We start from the raw sequence: 23462 nt of genomic DNA, 5'->3' as shown, positions 1-23462 counted from the left end.
GCAACCCTGGGCGTCATTTGTATTGTTGGCCTATTTCTACCATATAGAGCGAGGTTTCGTTCTGATCAGCTGACTGCAAAGCACCTCGTTTGGGCCAATTGGGGGAAATACGTTGTAGCGGCGTAGTGATACTGGACACAAAAAATACGGACCATGTGACAATACAATTGTACGCTAGTTTTGTGGATTCATCTATTTTTTAATGATTGGGCCATGAGCCCCTGCCAAATCGCCGGAACTACTTTATATTCATCTAAAACTGACCAGAACTCTGACCACAGGACTCTGGTAATGAATTAATACATTTGTAACCACTATTTTAATGGCAAGTATTTCACACAGCGTTATGTCAAAAATAGCTGAACTATCACTTTAAGTAAAGAATTGACTCTCCCTCATCAAAAAATAAAATAAAAATAAAAATATGAGTGAACCGGATCCCATCGTTCATTTCAAAGAGCCGTTCAAAAGACTCGATTCGTTCTCAAACGTCCCACCTCCACATACAACCCAGAGCAGAACAGACCTGAGCAGGACAGGACAGAACAGAACACACAGCCAGGCAGGCAGGCAGTGAGGCAGTGGCCAGCCGAGCCCACAGGACAGACAGCAGTTCTTACCAAGACGTCTGGTACCTCCTTTTTAAGATGATTTATTGTCTATTATCAGTGTTTCTTCTACCGTAACGTATGGTGTGCCAAACAACAAGTTTCTATCGGTTTAACTAAAGTACCACAGCACGCTGTTCTCCTCTCTTAACGTCTTCACCCTGAGAAGGAGAAGCCAGGAGGAGAAGGAGAAGACTGACTGACTGCAGAGCTTAAGGAGAGCTAGCGTTGGTTAGCTAGCTAATGTGAGTTAGCCCAGTAGCCCTGCCAGTGCAAGCAATGGTAAGTAGAACGTTAGCTCGTTAGCTGTGTGTTGTTGTGGCTGTTTCTTCTTCTTGCCAGCTGTTTAGTGGCTCCCTGCCATACACACCAACACAACAGTTAGCATTATTATTAGCTTTTTATAGTTCGTTTGTTTGTTTGTTGCGGATTGTGTAAATGTCTTGTTTTCTGTTGGTTTACTGGGGCCGCCCCATGACTTTTTGTGGGCCCTATTATAGTCAAAATGATGGGAGGAAGGAAGGGGTCGTTTAAATTATGGTTAATTGTGTCCACTTTTAAGTGTTATGACAGCTAGGGGTCTTCAACGTTTTCAGGCCAAGGACCCCTTATAGCTGAGAGAGAGAGATGAAGCAGGGACCCCCACTATGTACTGTATAAAATTGTGTTGCAGATTAAACATTTTCATAGATTTCTGGGACAGCTTAGACTTGTTTGACAGCAGTATCATCAGTGTAGGTTGTTGGTTTAATAGTGTGGTACGATGTGTAATTCCGTAGGATTTTTGTGCTAAAATTGATTTTTTTGCAGATCCTGGTTCTATAGAGTCCAAACAATGAGAAAATTATGGGTGTCAACTTTTCCGGACCCCCACCCCCTTTCTGGGGGTCATCTAGTTTGGGACCTCCCAGAACAGTACGCCAGCCAGTTAATGTCCAATTTTCTTAATATTAGGGTTGTTTTGCAGGTTTTAAAACATTCTGAGTTCATTTATTACACTTTTGAAGCAGCCAGAATAAGCTTTCTGCCTTTTTGTTGGGGTCTTTCCTCACCTGGGACCCCCCAGACGGTCCCCTGTGCCTATCTCAGTAATCGCTCTGCTCCTGCTCCAGAAAAATGTAGATCATAATTGAATACAAGTTTTTGTAGCTGGGCTTTGAAAACAAAAATGAGTTGTAGCAAATACCAGGGGTCTTCCACAGGGGCTTCGGGACCCCTAGGGGGTCCTCAGAGTTACTACACAGTGTACTTCTAAGGATTTTTTTTAGCTGAACTTAATTTTTCTTACTGCTTTGGCTTTTATAGGGACCAAACTGTCAGAAAATTATGGGTGTCAGATTTTCCTGACCACTGCCCCTTTTCTGGGGGGTCATCTATTTTAGGATCTTGCAGAACAGTATGCCAGCCAGTTAATGTCCAGTTTTCATAATATTAGAGTTGTTTTGAAGGTTTTAAAGGTCCATATATTGCACTTTTAAAGCAGCCAGAATAACCTTTCTGGCTTTTGGTGGGGGTCTTTCCTCACCTGCATGGGACCCCTGGAATCACCCCTGAGCCTATCTCAGTACTCAGTACAGTCCTTGCTCTGCTCCTGCTCCAGAACAGTGTCAAATTAGATCATAATTGAAGCATAAAAGCTTTTTTTGTTGCTGGGCTCTGACAACACAAATGAGCAGCTAATACCAGGGGTCTTCCACAGGGGGTCTGGGACCCCAAGGTGTCCTCAGAGTTACTACAGGGGGCCAGCCAAATCTCTGCACCCCAACCTTCCAGTCAGCCAAGACATCTGATTGGAAAATACCCTCCACTCTCTGAATTCCATCCATTTCCTTCAACTGGTGGAAGCTCAGGGCAATTTGTCAGGTATCATTTATACTGCATTGTGACGTAGTTGGCATGGAGGATATGTGGTAGCAGTGCAGCTCCAAGTTCTTTGACTGAAGTCCCATCCCATTACCCTGCATTATCACAGATGCAGGGTTGTTGGACCAAAGTGTTCCAATGACTCCAATGTTGATGGAATAGGGCAGGAGTCTATGTGTCCTGTTTTTGTGAGGCAGCTTGATGTACAAGTACCCCTGGACAGTGGACATGATAATAGTTTGTCACAGGGACATACCCCAATCCAGCCTTTGATGCTGAGGTCATACATTCTGATTCAAGATCCACATACCAAACTAACAGAATCCATATATGGCCAATAATAGCTGTGTGGCTGGTTCTACAGACAGGGATCTCCATGTATGGGCATAAAAGGGTATGATGTCAGTTGTCATAGACATCATAGGACTTTCACATAACAAATAACTGAGTAAGCATGTTTGGGCTCTCACAGCATATCTCCATATACAGTACATGGGTCTCCATATATGGGTAACAGGTCACATATACATCACTGACCAAAGAATTGGCACCATGAGGCATCTTACTACTAAATAATACTGAGAATACTAATAAACCATCAAGTACACTACATAAACCCAGGATACATAAAACTAACAGTTTCTAATATTATTCAAAAATAGATAGCAAATTGCAGAACTGGTTGCAAGAATAGGGCCAAAACTGAAACGGCCGTTTGGCTGGCCCCCTGTACACCTTGGGGTCCCGGACCCTGTGGAAGACCCCTGGTATTAGCTACTCATTTTTGTTGTCAGGTACAGAGCCCAGGTAGGGGTACAAAAGCTTTTATGCTTCAATTATGATCTAATTTGACACTGTTCTGAAGCAGGAGAAGAGCAAGGACTGTACTGAGATAGGCTCAGGGGTCATTTCGGGGGTCCCATGTGAGGAAAGACCCCCACCAAAAGTCATAAAGGTTATTCTGGCTGCTTCAAAAGTGCAATATATGAACTTAGAATGTTTTAAAACCTTCAAAACAACTCTAATATTATGAAAATTGGACATTAACTGGCTGGCATACTGTTCTGCGAGGTCCTAAAATAGATGACCCCCCAGAAAGGGGGCAGGGGTCAGGAAAATCTGACACCCATGATTTTCTGACAGTTTGGTCCCTATAAAAGCCAAAGCAGTAAAAAAATACATTTTAGCAAAGAAATCCTTAGAGGTACAATTTGTATCACACTTGGTAGTAACTCTGAGGACCCCCAGGGGTCCCGAACCCCCTGTTGAAGGCCCCTGGTATTTGTTACTACTTATTTTTGTTTTCAGAAAAAAACCTTTATGCTTCAATTATGATCTAATATGACATTGTTCTGGAGCAGGAGCAGAGCGAGTACTGAGATAGACTCAGGGGTCCATCTGGGGGGTCCCAGGTGAGGAAAACCCCCAACCAAAAGTAAGAAAGCTTATTCTGGCTGCTTCAAAAGTGCAATAAATGAACTCAGAATGTTTTAAAACCTACAAAACAACCCTAATATTAAGAAAATTGGACATTAACTGGCTGGCGTACTGTTCTGGGAGGTCCCAAACTAGATGACCCCCAGAAAGGGGGTGGGGGTCCGGAAAAGTTGACACCCATCATTTTCTCATAGTTTGGACTCTATAGAACCAGAATCTGCAAAAAAATCAATTTTAGCACAAAAATCCTACGGGAGCTGTTTTTTGGACGCATCGTACCACACTATAATGTGTATTGTTAGACATTGAACCACTTGGATCAATACTTAGTCTGCTTTTCTTTTCACTCAAACGTCTTTGCCAAGAATAGCAGATCTACAAGCTAGGCTACTAGGATTCAAGTGGTTGGGGTAAAAAAATCACACAAAGATTTGTAGGACTCCCAGTAGTAACACTGAGGAGTGAGGACCCCCTAGGGTTCCCGGAGGACCCCCTGTTGAAGACCCCTGGTGTATGATCTTTGATCTGAGAGAACCCTGGTCTTGGGTTATTACATGGACATGGATTGAAATGAGGGAGTTTTTTAAAGGGAGTGTACCCGGGTTATGATTAATACTATTTCCCAATAGCAATGTTATCTTTACGCAATTCATCAGACTACTGTTGTTGTGTGAGAGTATAATGGTCTCATGTGAGTCATGTTACCTCTGTCCGTGCCCTCCAGTCAAATGTTTTGGATTTGTGTATGTTGAAGTGACTTTGTATCAATTTCTGCTGATCAATAGTTAGTGAGGTGTAATGACTGATAAAAGTGCACCTTGGAGGTTATGGAGATATCAACTTCCTTTTCTCAACTGATTACTCTGACAGATGTCATTGTTGTCGCTTATCTTATTGGCTCTTAATTCAGGCGAATCTCTTGTTGACTTGACGAGTATGGCTGCCTGGCTATAGCAATGTAAAAACTGGATTATAGAAAAACATAATTTGGGACAAATTACGGTAATCTACAGACTACAGAGCAATTTGTACACATTGTTGAAACCCAATGTATAACTGTACTCTGTGTCTTGACTCTCAAAATGCTGATCAGCAAAATTCTGAGGCCATGGAGTTCTATCTTAAGAAAAATACCTAAAAAGTAGCGTTCAGTGTTGTCCTCAAAGGTATGTTCAGTTTGCCAGGTGTGTTTCTGCAGTAGGTTTGCATAATGCATACTTTAGGTGGGAGTCTTCCATCTTTTCACAATGCTGCCAAGAAGCCTGATTTATACTTATTAATATGTGCTGTTGTCTTGCACAGAAAAATAGCAGATCTCACAAGCTCGCAACGTGTCAAGCTGCAAGCCTGTGTTAGCTTGTAGATCAGCTATTAGTGTGTAACACTGGTGCACAACTAAGTATAAACGAGGCGTCAATGTATTGACCTTTGTTTGTAGTTGGTCTTATCTGCAGGCTCAATCATAGATCTCAGAGATGTCTGGCTGTCAGGTGTACCTAACCTGGCCATGGCATGCATTTCCCTGGCTTAGCTTTAGTCTTACTGTTCTCTTGCTTTCTCTGCTTTTCATGTCCATTTTAGGCTGAGAGAACTCGTGTCACTGCGGCTTAGGGCTGCAACTATTGATAATCTTCTTTGCAATTATTCTATCGATTAACATTTTTCATTTTTCAAAGAATCGAGAAGGGTGTTTTATTTTTATTCTGCAAGTTTTACATCGCACACAACAAATCGATTAATTCATTTTGAAAATAGCCAGATCTGCAAGTTCGGATCGACGGCATTGCGACACGTGCGAGCTTGTAGATCTGAAATTATCACAATGTAATGTTTCCATACAGCGGCAATGTTGGTGATTTGACGTCGTTTAATACAATCAGATAGCAAAACAACTGTTTGGAAGCATTGGCTGCCTATGGGAGGTATTGCAACCCTAGATTGAATATATTAAAAACAAATCTAGTGGTGCAATTTGTGGCTATAGTCGATGGGATGCCCACATGTCACACTCCCTCAAATGCTAGATATTATATTTCAGCCCTATTTGTGTGTGTGGTGATTCATAGCTTTCCCTGCATGCTTACTGGCTCTATAATTGGCCCACACTGCTAACCAATTAGGCTACACTACACTGGTATTCAACAAAATAGAGACCTGGCCCTCACAATCTTTTTTTGTTCCCTTTCTGGAGTCTGGACAAAGCTGCGAACCCCCCCCCCCCCCCCCCCAAAAAAAAACATGTAGCCTCCAGTTTTGTTTTATGTTAAAGACAGGTAGTGTTCAGAGAGATGTCGGAGAGGGTGATTTGACACGAGGTTGAATGCTTTAGGCCAGGGGTCTTCAACGTTTTCAGGCCAAGGACCCCTAAGTTGAGAGGGAGATGAAGCAGGGACCCCCCACAACCTGTTCATAGATTCCATATAGTTTAATCGTTTGACAGCACAATTATGAGTGTATTTTGGATTCATGTCAGTTTGTTTTTTGAATCGTCAATACTTAATAACTTGACCTTTCACTTGAACTTAGTCTGCTCTTTTTCCCCTCTACACCAAACCTCTTTGCTGAAAATAGCAGATCTACAAACGAACAGTTGTGATCTTGTAGATCCGCTATTTTCGGCTGACGTTCTCAGAATATGGACACGGTTAAAGGATAGGGTTCAAGTGGTTAATATAAAAAAGGAGAAAAAAGTTTCTGTCTCACAAAGATTTTGAGGACCCCCTGTAGTAAATCTGAGAACCCCTAGGGGTCCCGGACCCCCTGTTGAAGACCCATGCTTTAGGCAAGACTGTTGAGGAGACATCCAGATGATTGCTGACTCTGACTGTCAGTGTCTGTAGACCGGTCTGTCCCAGAACCATGATGATGCCACATCATCAGTGTTGATTTCGTCGACTAAAACTATGACTAAAAATGTTTGTCGACTGCGTTTTTTTCACTGACGAAAAAGAAAAAAAAAAAGAAAAAAAAACTAAGCTGTGATGACTAAAACTAAGACTAAATATATTGACAATTTTGTCAACAAAATAAAAACTAGACTAAAACGTTAGGGAGGGACTAGTGGAGAAGAGAGTCATTTTATGTTTGGTTGCTCTCAGGTTTTGCACGCTGAAAATAGCAGATCTACAAGCTCACAACGTGTCGCAGCGGCTATTTTCAGCACGCAACCAAGTGTAAAATAAAATCAGTCATTACGATGGCATCAAGGCCTGCCAAAATACATTTCAGTTGACTAAATCAACTGTAGATTTAGTCGACTAAAATCTTATGATATTTAGTCGACTAAAATTAGACTAAATCAAAATTTGCTGTCAAAAACAACACTGTGCCACATCAACAACATGATGATTGTAGGCCTGTCACAATTATTATATAATAATCGTATAATCGCAATTCTTTGAGAAAATCGCATTATTAACCACCCTAACCCTACTTCGCATAAAGCGTCACAATTGTTTCCACGTTGAACAATGTTCATACGTTTTCCCAAAATAGCTAAATCTACAGGTAGCACATCTACAAGCTACAATACCAATAGCAGATCTACAAGCTTACAGCACGTCACTTGGTGTTAAAAAAACACTCACCATAATCGTATTGTGGAGATTTAATTTATCGCGATATCGTCCTCCGTCATGCACTGGGATCAATTCAGCTTTTATTTGCCGAGCTGCATATCTGTTACCACTTAAACCCTCTATAATTGGTAAATGGTACTTATAATATATGTACTAGATACAGTCGTTTTTTTTTTCATTCTATCAAATGTCTTTGTGAGCTTGTAGATCTGCTTTTTTTGGGCAAATGTTCCGCCCCAGTATAATGGATTTTGATTATCGCGATATCGTAAATCGCGATTTCTTTTGTCACAACGATCGTGATATGCCATTTTCATATGGTCCTATCCCTAATTGCAGTGTGTGTCTGTAGTCCAACAGGTCTGTCCCAGATAATGTAAGGCACCTCTGCCTGTCTGTCTGTCTGTCTGTCTGTCTGTAGGCCAACAGGTCTGTCCCAGATGATGTAAGGCACCTCAGCCTCTGAAGAACAAGATGAGTGAAGTCCAGGCCACGGTGGAGTTCTCTTTGGAGCTCCACAAGTTCTACAATGTGGACCTGTTCCAAAGAGGGTGAGTAGTAGCTTTTAATTGGTAGTAGCTTTTAATTAGTTGTAGCTTTTAATTAGTAGTAGCCTTTAATTAGGCGAGGTGCATATCCTATCAAATCCCAACACGGGACCATGACACTCCAGACCCCGGAGGTCTTCTGGATATACCGGTATATCTGGCATATTGTCTGTCACCCATATTACGGTACAATTCTGATGGTCAAAAAGTTGGCCGAGGAGATGAGCCATGTATCTGAGCAACTACTGTACTATTGCCAAACCAGGTACCAATTGTTGATACATTGAAGAATACAGACAGACAGACGAGAAACAAAACACATTTATTGCAGTGCTGAAGTTGTTGATTGCAAATAGGCTTGCTTAATATACACCTGGTAGCGAGTTATTCCTAGGGTGAGTCCCAGCTCTTTGGGGAGCTATGATTCTGTCTGTGCGCCCCGGGCCTCCGGCTGGTTCTGTGGGATTGGGCGACCTTATTTAAACCCTCAGAACAAGAAGACCCTCTTTGTCTAGACTGCAGGAGAAGCCTGACTAGCGTAGTTGACCCCCCATCACTGCAAACAATGCCAGATCGGTGGTCAAGTTGATAAACACAGCAGGCTACGGCGTTGGTGTACTAATGTTATGCTACAGTGAACCCCGTGACAACAATGTCCGTCTCAATTTAGCTTTACAAACCAGTTATGCAATATGAAACCTGTGTAGTTATGGGATACGTAACGGTGGAGAGCTAGCAACCATGTTTACATTGCCAGCAGTTGCTCTGAAGTGGTCTGACAGCTATAGAATCTCTCTATAGACAAGTCCACAGAGCGCTGCCCTGTAGTTGCGGGGTCGTGGTGCCGCTTGACACCGCAGTTATCATTACCGCTTCTGTGGATTGGGGTGTACCCAGTGTTCTGTGGATTGGGGTGTACCCAGTGTTCTGTGGATTGGGGTGTACCCAGTGTTCTGTGGATTGGGGTGTACCCAGTGTTCTGTGGATTGGGGTGTACCCAGTGTTCTGTGGATTGGGGTGTACCCAGTGTTCTGTGGATTGGGGTGTACCCAGTGTTCTGTGGATTGGGGTGTACCCAGTGTTCTGTGGATTGGGGTGTACCCAGTGTTCTGTGGATTGGGGTGTACCCAGTGTTCTGTGGATTGGGGTGTACCCAGTGTTCTGCTGTGGATTGGGGTGTACCCAGTGTTCTGCTGTGGATTGGGGTGTACCCAGTGTTCTGCTGTGGATTGGGGTGTACCCAGTGTTCTGCTGTGGATTGGGGTGTACCCAGTGTTCTGTGGATTGGGGTGTACCCAGTGTTCTGCTGTGGATTGGGGTGTACCCAGTGTTCTGCTGTGGATTGGGGTGTACCCAGTGTTCTGTGGATTGGGGTGTACCCAGTGTTCTGCTGTGGATTGGGGTGTACCCAGTGTTCTGCTGTGGATTGGGGTGTACCCAGTGTTCTGCTGTGGATTGGGGTGTACCCAGTGTTCTGTGGATTGGGGTGTACCCAGTGTTCTGTGGATTGGGGTGTACCCAGTGTTCTGTGGATTGAGGTGTACCCAGTGTTCTGCTGGTGTTGTACATAGGGGTGGGCGATATGGTGATAATTATCGTTGAGACGATACAATGTCTCCACGATATGCCTTTTCAGAGATATCGTATGTATCGTGATACAATTGAGGGAGCCTTATGAAAATCCTGTTTAATCGTTAATACAGAGATTCATTGCAGAATTCAATTTAAACCTGCATTTTGGTCTAAATCAGTAGTTCTCAAACTTTAAAATGTCAAGGTCTCTCTCCACTTAACTCTGACAGTATACTGTCAGAGTTACATACTTGTAAAGTTGAATTTAGACCTCCCAAAAGGAACCCAGAGAGTCTAGTTTTTGTCAAGTAACTTGAAAAATAACCATCGAAACCAATGTGAAAAAGAATTGTGATAAGATCGTGTATCGTGATACAGCTTGGGAAAATATCGTGATATTGTATTTTTCCATATCGCCCACCCCTAAATCCTTGAAAGACTTGAAAAGACTACACCGCGGTGGATAGCCTTCCACCGTGGACCCGACTATGATCCGGGCTTTATAGGTCTGTAACTCTGAGAGTGTACAAATGGAACACTCTCAGAGTGTTATTATGGTGCTCCTTGAAAATAAAAAGGTTTGAGAAACTAAACCACTGTACCAGTGGACTCCAGACTAGGGATGGGACGATATGAAAATGTCATGTCATGATTATTGTGACCAAGAAATAGCAATTTACGATATTATCGCGATACAAATAACATTTGCCAAAAAAATAGCCGATCTACAAGCTCACAAAGTGTTGCAACGCCCCCACCCCTATAGTCGCGTCTCTTGAATCAGTGTAGCGAGTTCACTTGTTGTGTAACGTGGCGTGTTGTTGTGTCAAATGATCCGTGCCGCGGTCCACGGAGGCTCTGCAGAGTGCAGTAGTCGCTTCCTCCTCCCTGTGACGCTTGTCACGCCGCTCATGTATGTCTAAATCCCCCCGTTACAGCGCTGTGAACGCATGCTGCTCATGTATGTCTGAACCCCCCCATTACAGCGCTGTGAACGCATGCTGCTCATGTATGTCTGAACCCCCCCATTACAGCGCTGTGAACGCATGCTGCTCATGTATGTCTAAACAGTAAACACCCCCTTTACAGCGCTTTGAACGCGGTCTATTTTGGCCCGTGTATGTCGGGCATGCTCTCCTCGCGGCGAGGGCACGTGACGAGCCATGTCGAGGAAACAAACACAAACGCAGGACGTACTTGGTTTGGGAGCTGGGTGCGAAACAATGTGTCCAACGAGGTGTGTTATAATATCCCATTTAGACCTAGAATTATTATTTTATGCTTTTAACTGTTGAAAAATAGCAGATATACAAGCTCACAGTGCGGCACCGAGTGCCGCGCTGCGAGCTTGTAGATCTGCCATTTTTGAAAAGTCGTAAAAATCGGAGCAAATCTTTGAATATATGTCTTTTTAAAGTGAACATTTGTAACTCAAATGTTGCTTCTGGGGGGTCCCTGGAACAAAATATTTTGAGATGAGGGGTCCGTGGGCAAAAAACCTATCATTTTGGGGGTCCTTGACATGAAAAAAGTTTGAGAACCACTGACATGGAAACATGGGTTTTTCAAAACGTATTAGAAGGATTTAGAAGACACTTATAGAAAACGGCTCAAAAACATTCAAAGACCTGTTTGTATATCTGCTATTTTTCAATAGTTAAAGCATAAAATAATGGTTAAAAGTGGTTCACATCTAAAAGTGACACAGATTTGCGTTCTTCTGGCCTAAAATGGTTTATTCATATTCACCACGTTGAAAGGAAAGGCAGAGGAGGAAGTATGACTCACGTTATTTTCTGAACCAGCGCAGCATTAATCCTTCCTAGTAGCTTCTTACCATCTGGAACCTTTCCTCCTAAACGCTGCATAGTGATACAGCTCAATGTGCTGCTGAGCTGAGATGACTGGTCTCCCCGCGCTGCGCTCTCAGCTCATCAGTGTTTTAAGAGCTCAGGTTTACTACATGAGTGAGTCTGAACGAGAGTTTATCATTACTCATTCATGTGAGGTTTGAGGTTCATTTTACACGAACAAGACAGCGTTCGGCTAACGAGACCAATTTGCACTCTGCACCACCGAGCTTTCACTGGGAGGATGTTAAAGGGCGGCTCCGCTTCGTCCCGGCTTTCAACCTGACTCCTCTCGTCGTGCGGAGGTGTGATCGTCTTCAGGTTTCCGCTAGAAATCAGTGAAGTTGCCTTCTAAGGCTTCAAATGCTGCCAAAACGGGTGACTGTAGGGCGACAGGTGAACCAAGTGTTTAGAACGCCCACCACCTGGGCTTTAATGCCTGACAGCCTGAGAGTCCCTGGTTTGATTCCTGGCTGGCCATAGTAGGCTGCGATTCCTGAATGGGTAGAGCAGCACCCTGGTCAGAATAGCCGATGAAAACGGCATGAACCTACAGACACCGGAAGTGGCCGAAGTGCTGCGGTTAACGGAAGTTACGTCATGCGTTGCAGTCCGTTTACATAAAGATTGTAGCTCTTAACTCGCTCTTAATAGGTGTCCTTTGTCAGAATCCATGTTTTTGTTTGGATATTGTTTATTACGAGTGCAACCGATGGGTCGGGAGAAGTAGAACAGTTTTTTTTCGCCAGCAGGGAATATGAAAAAACAATAACATCCGGTGAAATTCTCCCGGTGGAAGAAGCACCGTTTCATGCCGTTTCAGCCTATGGTCTTGACCAGGCTTTTCTCTTGGCAGATGAGTAAGCCTGGCTACGTGAGGCTAGTAGAGCAGTGGTTCTCAACCTGTGGGTCGGGGGGTCCCCAGATGATTAACTTAATGTGCAACATTGTTTTCTCACTCAACAGTAAACAAACCTATATTTGTAAACCTATGTTTAACCTAAATTTAAGGACTTTTTAATACCTCTAACATGACAAATTAATCATTGGCCAAATAATGTCAAATATTAGAGGCCGAAATTGTGAAAATAGCAGATCTACATGCTCACAACGTCGCAAGCATGTAGATCGGCTATTTTCACAATAGAACAATAGTGTTATGCAAAATGTCTCAACTCTTGGTGTGTGTCAGGGTGGGGGGGGGGGTCCCCAGTTAAAATATGATTATTTTGGGGGTCACAGCCTGAAAAAGTTGAGAACCACTGGGGTAGAGGGGCTCATTTCACCATCGACTGGGCGGTTCGGTCCACCCAGTTTGTGTCAAAGTATCCCAGATCAACCCCTAATTAACACCCAACTGCTCCTGGGCGCTGTATTAATAGCTCTCACTGCTCCTAATTGTTAGGATGGTAAATGCAGAGGACACATTTCACAATAGCATAATGTGCAAATAAATGTACAATGACATGAAAATACCCTAAAGGTGTGGGGAGTTAAATTATTCATTTAATTAATACAATGGTATCCTTTTCAATTCTTTTAAGAACTGGAACGTGCCCGTGTCACGTTAGATTGTAACCACTTTAGTAACCATTATTTTATGCTTTAGCTATTGAAAAATAGCAGATATACAAGCTCACAGCGTGGCACTCGGTGCCGCGCTGCAAACTTGTAGATCTGCTATTTTTGAAAAATCAAGAAAAAGTGTGCAAATCTTTGAATATCTTTGACACGATCTTTGACCCGTCTTCTAAATCCTTCCTCGATATCAGTGGATCTCAAACGTTTCCATGTCAAGGACCCCCAAAATTACAGGCATTTGGCCAAGGAACCCCATCTCATATCTTGTTCCAGGGACCCCCCCAGAAGCAAATATTTGAGTTACAAAAGTTTGCTTTGAAAAATATATATTGAAAGATTTGCACACATTTTCACGATTTAAATTTTTTTTTTGCAGATCTACAAGCTCGCAGCATGGCACTCGGTGCCGTGCTGTGAGCTTGTATATCTGCTATTTTTCAATAGCTAAAGTATAAAATAATTAAGGCCCCTCCACCTTGGGCCCTAGTAACTCAGTCCCCCCCCCCCCCCCCTTTGTGACGCCCCTGTGTGCAAATGTACAACAATGACATGAAAATACCCTAAAGGTGTGGGGAGTAAACTAAATTATTCATAATTAATACAATGATATCCTGTTTCATTTAATACCACGGGTGATATGTTGTGTGTTTTTCACAGATTCTACCAGATCCGTGCCAGCATGAAGGTCCCACCCCGGGTCCCCCATAAAGTGGAAGCCAGCCTGCTCCACCCGGCAGGTGAGTTCAGCTGAGGACACCTGGATTTCACCCGGAATGAACTCCCTTATCTGGCGTGTCGTGTACATCAGGCTGCATTATGTCCTAGGCATTACTGCAGTGCACACACTTCAGACCAGGGATGGGGGAATAATGGATAGTTTTGTAACCGTTAGCCGACATCATTACCCAGTTAATGAATGGTTAGTGTAGCTGAAACGCATTTTATGACCTACATACCCACAGCCCATTTGTATTATGTGTACTGTACACACACAGCATGAACGTTTATCAGAATGGTATTTACTGTATTTAGGCTCCTCTGAAACTATAGTCCGAGCGTTTCAGGCAAACATTGTGCACTTTATGAAAGAAGCATGACATTTGGCACACAGTTAGAACATGCCATATGGAACATTTTTGATTATAGGGGCATCGCAGATTTGTCTTGGGAAACTTGTGGGAGCCAATCAAAGTTGCTCTCATAGACTTTACTATAGAGTCAAATAATAAAAAAATTAAATATGCTTTAAGTAGCATGTGAGGGGTCAAACTAGGTGTTATTCGGGATTCTGAATCCAATGCAAGCATTTGTTTTGCACGAAAAACATTCCTTTCTGAGAAACGGCCGCCACAAAACCTTGAAAAGTGATGACTCATCACTAAACCATAGTTATATGGGGTCCGTTCTTAGCCCAAGGAATGTTTTTCCTGCAAAACAAATATTTGCATTGGATTCAGAATCCCCAAAAACACCTAGTTTGACCCCTCACATGCTACTTAAAGCATATGTATATTTTGTATTATTTTACTCTACAGTAAAGTCTATGAGAGCCCAACTTTAATTGGCTCCCACAAGTTTCCCAAGACAAATCTGCGATGCCCCTATTGCCAAAAATGTTCCATATGGCATGTTCTAACTGTGTGCCAAATTTCATGCTTCTTTGATAAAGTGCACGATTACATCAAAATACTGCCCGAAACGCCTGGACTACTATAGCATCAGTCACGGCAAAACAAAAGTATTAGGCTTAATAATTGCGACCGTAGGTCAGAACAGTCACATCTTGACTATCTGTATGTACGGGTAACGCTTGTCTCTTTTGTTGTTTGACTCTCACACTCTGACATCTGAGTCACAGTGATGTGGACATCAGGGATCTCCATAGTCCATATATGGGCATAAAAGGGATTTGATTCCCCTGGCATCACAGGGATCTCCATAGTCCATATATGGGCATAAAAGGGATTTGATTCCCCTGGCATCACAGGGATCTCCATATCTCCATATATGGGCATAAAAGGGATTTGGTTGCCCCTGGCATCACAGGGATCTCCATATATGGTCCGATATACATCACTGGCCAGATGGTCAAGACATTGCGCAAGGTCGCTTTTCGCCCTTAGGTGTCATTATGTATATATAATATCATTTAAAAGATATGTACCGGTATATGTATCAAGACATGTTAACCACATAAGCGCTATTAGATACTTTATCGATTAAATAGATAGCGTTCGATACTTCGATTAACTATTACACCCCTAGTTGAATGCTAATATTCTCCGAGTCGGACATTAGGCCAAATGTTAGGGATCTTTTGGGGATGTGGGTGGTGCTGCTGGCAGGGAGCTGCCTGCTAGGGCCTGCTGGCTTATCTCACAAATGCTTCCTTGTTCTGTGTTTTCTTCAAGGCTTGGTACGTATGGCTCATACCCCTTTGGTACTGCTCCGTTCCCATTCTTAACCCCCCCCCCCCTAGTCACAACAATCTGGGATAAAGAGGAAATATAAATGCTTTTTCATAAATACTGATTTTTGTTTGTTCGTTTGTTTTTATGGTCCTTGCACTGAAATAATTGGATCAGACCACCTTGACTCCTTGCAGCGTCTGCCTTTTCAGACTGTTTCTGGCAAATGGTTTCGAATGCATTTGAAATGCAATTTTTGCTACTTTTGTACGACATTGGTATAATGACAAAGTAAGAAGAAAAAGAAAAAATCGGGCATTCGTTTATTGGGGGGGGGGGGGGGGGACACAAACATAAAAATATGGAATATGCAGATTGCAGATTCTGTAACCAATATGTCTGCCTGACAGTGACGATTGGCTCTCTTCACTTCTGTACCGTTTGCCCTCATTTGTCTGCAAAAGGTCTTAATAGCATGTGATGTGTAGAAGTGGACTAGAACTCCTTAGTCCTTGGGTCCCAGGCATATAAAACTATCAACCATGTGTAAAAACCAGCACCTGACACACACACTGCTGCTCAGTGCCTGTCTGGACTCGGCTGGACAAAATAGTCCTTGTCCGGTAATCTGTCTTCCTCAAGTCTTGTGGTTTCTCTAGACATTAGGGATAGTCATTTTAGTTTTTGTCTCCACCAGGCTGAAGTTATGGGGAGAGGGTATGTTTTGTTAGGGAGGCTCTCTCCATTCCGACATGTCGCCACTCCGAAATGGACTTCTTATTGTCGGAGTGGCGACACTCCCCATGGGCCTAAGGTTTAGGGTAGGGGTAGAGATAGGGTTAGTGTCGGAATGGAGACATGTCGGAAAGGAGACATGTCGGAGTGGAGAGATGCACCCGTTTTGTTACTAGCTAATCTCTGACGCCGTTGGCCTGGTCTCGGCCAAACTGTGCACACACACTCCCTGGGTGTCAGAGCAGAACCTGTGGCCCAAATGTTTCACATGGGCCTGTTCTAGCGCCACCAGGAGGCCATTTTACGGTAGACGGTATCTCTAAAGTCATGTGATCGACATTCAGGTTATCCATATTTCTTCCTGATTGGCCAAGATTAGCTTCCAAAGTTTGCAGGATTGGTCCGTTTTGAACAAAATGTTGCAAATCACAAACGCAGCGTGCAATTTCTGTGAAATTGGGCAGAGGAAGAAATGCCACTTATTTTTTTTTCTTCAAATCACTGATCGGAAGAGCACTGCTTCTAGTTTGGATATTTTTCAGTAAACGTTTAACCTTTGGACTGTGGGCAGCTAACCACGGTTAACTGTCTATCAATAAATACAGTTAGTCATAGCTCGGCAGTTCAAATAGGACCCTAGTTATTCTATTGATTAATCAAGAATTACATTGTATATCTTTTTTTGTATTCTTATTTCAACAAATCAATTAGCCGATTACAGTAAGCATTTTTTTTAAGTAGCGAAAATACAAGTATAGAATGCAGGACAGATTTATGTACAGAGTCTTCCCCTTTTTGTGTAGGTTCTGATCTGGCCTTCCCAGCTTCTGTCCAAGACGACGTCATCTGCAGCAAAACCTTCCAGATCCTGTACAAGAACGAGGAGATTGTGGTCAACGACGTCCTCATCTTCAAAGTGATGATGCTGTTGGATGAGAAGAGAGTAAGATTGTAGTTCTCATCTTCAAAGTGATGATGCTGTTGGATGAGAAGAGAGTAAGATTGTAGTTCTCATCTTCAAAGTGATGATGCTGTTGGATGAGAAGAGAGTAAGATTGTAGTTCTCATCTTCAAAGTGATGATGCTGTTGGATGAGAAGAGAGTAAGATTGTAGTCCTCATCTTCAAAGTGATGATGCTGTTGGATGAGAAGAGAGTAAGATTGTAGTTCTCATCTTCAAAGTGATGATGCTGTTGGATGAGAAGAGAGTAAGATTGTAGTTATTATCTTCAAAGTGATGATGCTGTTGGATGAGAAGAGAGTAAGATTGTAGTTATTATCTTCAAAGTGATGATGCTGTTGGATGAGAAGAGAGTAAGATTGTAGTTCTCATCTTCAAAGTGATGATGCTGTTGGATGAGAAGAGAGTAAGATTGTAGTTCTCATCTTCAAAGTGATGATGCTGTTGGATGAGAAGAGAGTAAGATTGTAGTTCTCAAGAGGAAAAGATTTTTTTTGCCATTATTGTTGTAAGGCTAATTATAGAGTCAGACCTACTGTACAAGCTCACAATGTGTCACATCATGGCATGTTGTGAGCTTGTAGATCTGCTATTGTTTGCCATTAGTTGTAAGACTAATTACAGCGCTTAAGTGGTTAATTGATTGTCTCCCTTATTGTTATCTCTCTCTCAGGTGGAAGACTCTCTCAATGAAATGGACTTCCAGCTCTTCTTAGATTTGTATTTCACGGACGGCGACTACTCGTAAGTCCTGCTGCCGTCTGCTTGCATGCAGTTTAGTCTTAGTCTTTTGAATAACACACCATTTAGTCTTAGTCCTGTCTTAGTCTTCTGAAATTGTTTTTGTCTAGTCTTAGTCGACTAAATATCAAAACACTTTAGTCTTAGTCTTTTGGGAGTAGTCTTAGTCTTTTAGTCTTCGTCTTTTAGGCTAAGTCTTTTGGGATAAATATAACCACATAATTCTGAACAAGTCATTGTCTTCTACTGCCTGTTATTTGGTCAAAATAAACCATACATAAAAGATGTATTTGGCTTTCATTTCATTGCAGTTACATACCAGTTACATATAGTGTTAATTCTTAAAGCCATTAGTCTTGGATTTAGTCTTAGTCTTATCGACAAAATATCAAAATCTTGTAGTCTTTTAGTCTAACTCCCGGACTACACCAAGCCGTTTCGTGCGCGTCAGTGCGTATGCGGGTCGTGCGCGCGTATGCGCGTTTTGGATTGATCCAATGTATATCAATTCAGCCGGCTACACCAGGCGTACGGATAGCGCGAACCACGGATACGCATTCCCTAAAAATAGGATCTGTTCTATTTTTTTAAGCACGCGTATGCGTTTTGTACACAGACTATCTGGTCTTCCTCACATATACTCCCTCCTTGGTGTAGCCTGGAGCATTTACGCATACGCGAGCGTCTTCGCGGACAGTACGCGCGTATGCGCGCATTTTTTGGTGTAGTCCGGCCGTTAGTAAAAATTTACACTGCTTGAGTGTGCTGTTGTAACCACTCAATTTGTAAGCGGACTTACCTGCTCCTTGTACGGACGGAGCGCTAGCTGGAATCTTCTATAATCCATGTTCTTTGAACCGTCCATGTTTCTCTTTCCCCCAACAGGTCTGATGATTCCAGCTCCCTCCAGAGCATCAGCAGCCGCACTCTTCGTTTGCACTTTAGCCTCCAGCGAGGCATCCACCAGCACGTCAACGTCATGTTCGACTACTTCCACCTGTCCGTCATCTCCATGGCCATCCACGCCTCTCTGGTGGCCCTCCACCAGCCCCTCATCAGGTCTGTCTGTCTGTCTGTCTGTCTGTCTGTCTGTCTGTCTGTCTGTCTGTCTAGTGGCCCTGCACCAGCCCCTCATCAGGTCTGTCTGTCTGTCTGTCTGTCTGTCTGTCTGTCTGTCTGTCTGTCTGTCTGTCTGTCTAGTGGCCCTGCACCAGCCCCTCATCAGGTCTGTCTGTCTGTCTGGTGGCCCTGCACCAGCCCCTCATCAGGTCTGTCTGTCTGTCTGGTGGCCCTGCACCAGCCCCTCATCAGGTCTGTCTGTCTGTCTGTCTGTCTGTCTGGTGGCCCTGCACCAACCCCTCATCAGGTCTGTCTGTCTGTCTGTCTGTCTGTCTGTCTGTCTGTCTGTCTGTCTGTCTGTCTGTCTGTCTGTCTAGTGGCCCTGCACCAACCCCTCATCAGGTCTGTCTGTCTGTCTGTCTGTCTGTCTGTCTGTCTGTCTGTCTGTCTGTCTGTCTGTCTGTCTGTCTGTCTGTCTAGTGGCCCTGCACCAACCCCTCATCAGGTCTGTCTGTCTGTCTGTCTGTCTGGTGGCCCTGCACCAGCCCCTCATCAGGTCTGTCTGTCTGTCTGTCTGTCTAGTGGCCCTGCACCAGCCCCTCATCAGGTCTGTCTGTCTGTCTGTCTGTCTGTCTGGTGGCCCTGCACCAGCCCCTCATCAGGTCTGTCTGTCTGTCTGTCTGTCTGTCTGTCTGTCTGTCTGTCTGGTGGCCCTGCACCAGCCCCTCATCAGTCTGTCTGTCTGTCTGTCTGTCTGTCTGTCTGTCTGTCTGTCTGGTGGCCCTGCACCAGCCCCTCATCAGGTCTGTCTGTCTGTCTGTCTGTCTGTCTGTCTGTCTGTCTGTCTGTCTGGTGGCCCTGCACCATCCCCTCATCAGGTCTGTCTGTCTGTCTGTCTGTCTGTCTGTCTGTCTGTCTGTCTGTCTGTCTGTCTGTCTGTCTGTCTCTCTCTATGGCAGGGGTTCCCAAACTTTTTTGTCTCATGGCACCCCATAAATATTTTTTTTTATCCGAGGCACCCCTACATTATAATTTTCACTCCCAGCACCTTATATTTATAGCATATCGTTGTTGTCGGGTGGAAACCTTGTATGTCCAAAACCGTTCATTTTGTATTTAACAGCTATAAAATGTACTAAACTAGTGAAAACAGCAGATCTACGGCGTTGTGTGCTTGTAGATCGGCTGTTTTCACTAGTTTTGTGTGACAGTCTTGTATGATGAAGCAGGGCTTCGCTTTACCAAAAGACGTACACATTTGAAACTTGGAGATACGAGGTTTCTGCCCGACAGTGACGATATTTTAGTGATTATGTTGCGAGGAAAACCTTGAGATAATAGCCATTTTGGTTTTGACTAAACATAACTTTGCACTTCAAGTTTAAAATTATACTAAATATTTTTTCAAGTGTCCAAATAAATTCCAAATATTATCAAATGATCTTGCGTCGCGGCACCCCTGGACTGCCGTCACGGCACCCCAGGGTGCCCCGTCACCCACTTTGAAAACCCCTGTTCTATGGCACAGTAAGAGAAAATACAACTCCCTATCATAATGAAATGTAATGGAACAATAAAAACTTAAAAGAGGAGGAGGTCCAACTGTGTCAGTGGAGGTAGAGAGACGGTGGGATTTTTGGTGACTAGTTTAAAACCCTCATCCCATGCACCTTTGTTAAGAGTTTCAGGTGGTTTGCATTGCTGGTATTTGCTGTGGCCAGCATTTTCTGTCCTGCACACAATTTACACTTGACACTTATATTTTTAGTGTCTTTTATTCCTGCAAAGATAAAATAATGACTATATTATTTCCAACCAGCGAAACTGCTGCTGTTGCTTTCGTCTGCATTTTCCGTTGTGTGTGTGTGTGTGTGTGTGTGTGTGTGTGTGTGTGTGTGTGTGTGTGTGTGTGTGTGTGTGTGTGTGTGTGTGTGTGTGTGTGTGTGTGTGTGTGTGTGTGTGTGTGTGTGTGTGTGTGTGTGTGTGTGTGTGTGTGTGTGTGTGTGTGTGTGTGTGAGAGACTGTGTGTTCGCTGTGTTGCCTTGCTTGTGTGTGCTGTGCGCGTGTTTGTATTTCCCCATAAGGCAAGAAGACCCGACCAAGGCTGTTTCTGATTGGCTTAGCCTGAAATTTTACCCTAGGTCAACCAATCATCGCCCCTCTTCATTCAGCATTGGCTCAAGTTAGTGTGCGAGGCCAGTCACTTATTTCACTCATGACTATGAGAGTTATCACAACATACAACATACAGGCTCCGCTGCCGCTCAGTCTGCTCTCTGCTGCAGGGAGAAACGGTTCATTTTGGATCACAGAACGTAACGCAGTAACGTTCCCCTTTACACCACAGTAACGTTCCCCTTTACACCACAGTAACATTCCCCTTTACACCACAGTAACGTTCCCCTTTACACCACAGTAACGTTCCCCTTTACACCACAGTAACGTTCCCCTTTACACCACAGTAACGTTCCCCTTTACACCACAGTAACGTTCCCCTTTACACCACAGTAACGTTCCCCTTTACACCACAGTAACGGCGTTCTGCTATTAGTTACAGAGAAAAGTAGTTTTGTAACGTAACGCTGTTACTAGTAACGCCGTCGTTCCATTCCCTCACACTGCTCGTGACCGATGCCCGTGTGTTGGTTCCCACACAGCACCAGTGTTCTGGCTGGCAGCTCTTGATGTCTTTGGCAGTGCCCTGCTAAAGAGGGTCCCTGATGGGCAAAGGCCCCGGTCACCCGTGGTCACCAGCCTAGACTGAGGAACAACCAGTAGAGCTGAATCAGTGGACCTCAGCCTACGGGCAGGCACATAGGGCTCCAGCAGCTCAGCTAGATATTGAGGTGCCAGCCAGGCCCTTAACAATTTTGCTGCCATTTTAAACATGGCTGTAGTAAGCAGCTGCCAAATTGTCCTTACCTTTTAACGTGGGCACGCGCACGCATCGTGCACAATCTGTGCGCGACTCATCTAGTAGACGTGTAGACTCGGTGACAGCTTTCGAATAAAAAAAACCCCATTGAAATAGACATATCCGTTGCCACGTTGTATCCCTGCTTATCCGCCAGTGTTTACATGAAAAAACATTGAGAAAAGCAAGCTGTGCGCTATGGTAACACGTGGACACGTTCGCGCACAAAACGCACGATATGTGCGGGGATCATTATCCAGGCGTGTAGAGACTGGATCAAAGTTTCCAAACACAAAAATCGGATTGAAAAACGAGCTTTCCATCGCCGAGTAGCTTCCACTTCTGTTACAATGTAAACCAATGGAGGCGGGATACGGAAAGCTAGATCCGGTCCAAACGGGAAATACAACCGGATACAGTTAGGGGGCGGGCCTAAAGTCTCCGAAACGGATATATACAGCGATCATACTTTTAATCGTTTCATAATGATTAAAGCTAATTAAATTTCCGGGAACGACGGGCATCGCAGAGAGGTACAGCGGGCAGTATGAGTTAAGAAAGTTGACAATAAAATCTTGAAAACGATTCTAAAGGGTAGAACTGGCAGCCAGTGCAGTGCAGCTAGTATGGGGGTTATGTGCTGTGATCTCCTGGCCCCAGCAATGAGTCTGGCTGCTGCATTCTGCACCAACTGCAGGCGTTGAATGGATCCCTCGCTGAGAGTTGAGTAGAGGGCGTTGCAGTTTAGTCCAAGCGACAGTACAGTAGTCCAAGCCTGGAATACTAGTACTGTTATTTAACCCATTTAGGCCTAGAATTATTGAATGCTTTAACCAGTGAAAAATAGCAGATATACAAGCTCACAGCTCTGCGAGCTTGTAGATTTGCTATTTTTGAAAAAGTGGTGAAAATGTGTGCAAATCTTATATGTAATTTTAAGGCGAACGTTTGTAACTGAAATTTTGCTTCTGGGTGGTCCCTGGAACTAGATATTTTGAGATGGGGGTCCGTGGCCAAATACATATCATTTTGGGGGTTCTTCACATGAAAATGTTTGAGCACCACTGACATAGTAGTCTCTCAAGAACAGACTAACTGAGCTCCAGTTGAAGTGAAAAGGACCTTTTCTTTGACGATGGCTGGCCAGATTGCTGACATAGAAACATAGGTTTTTCCCAAAAAAAACCTTAGAAGGATTCAAAAGACACTTAAAGAATCGGGTAAAAATTCTAATTTTCATGATTTTTCAAAAATAGCAGATCTACAAGCTCGAGTGTGTATATCTGCTATTTTTCAATAGTTCAATAGCATAAAATAATGATACAAAATAATGTGTACCCGTTCTGAATAGATTAATAAGGCCATTGTCAACTTTGTGATTGTTAGTGGTGGAAAGGACTGGTCTGATACTGTGAATGTTTTCTCAGGTGGAAAAAACGTACAGTACAAAACATACAGTACACACCACAGTTTGTACCTGAATCTCAGACAGAGGTCAGAATCCAGCAGTACACCCACATTGTTTTGCTACTGGCATACCCAAAAAAAAAGAAAAAGAAAAGCGCTAGTGTGTGGGGGACTCCTTTCACACTGTTTCTCAAACTGTA

The 23462-nt window shown here is 43.6% G+C and overlaps 1 protein-coding gene across 2 annotated transcripts in view; it reads left to right on the top strand.

Annotated features, from left to right (window-relative positions):
- The first annotated feature begins 598 nt into the window (after positions 1–598).
- The window catches only part of fam135a (family with sequence similarity 135 member A), a 59544-nt gene continuing 36680 nt past the window's right edge, over positions 599–23462 (top strand). The window contains exons 1-6 of one of the 2 annotated variants that reach the window (XM_080741029.1): positions 599–890; positions 7908–8037; positions 13695–13774; positions 16984–17123; positions 17815–17885; positions 18768–18941. In XM_080741029.1, coding sequence (XP_080597155.1) covers positions 7961–8037; positions 13695–13774; positions 16984–17123; positions 17815–17885; positions 18768–18941 — 542 coding nt within the window. In that variant the 5' untranslated portion in view covers positions 599–890; positions 7908–7960. Of the gene's footprint in view, positions 895–7907; positions 8038–13694; positions 13775–16983; positions 17124–17814; positions 17886–18767; positions 18942–23462 lie in introns of both variants that reach the window. The other variant, XM_080741030.1, reaches the window with a different exon arrangement.

The sequence above is a fragment of the Nannobrachium achirus genome, assembly GCF_963921795.1.
Source record: "Nannobrachium achirus genome assembly, chromosome: 13".
Lineage (NCBI taxonomy): Eukaryota > Metazoa > Chordata > Actinopteri > Myctophiformes > Myctophidae > Nannobrachium > Nannobrachium achirus.
Note: the sequence above shows the minus strand (reverse complement) of the source record. Positions and strands in the feature narration are given on the sequence as shown.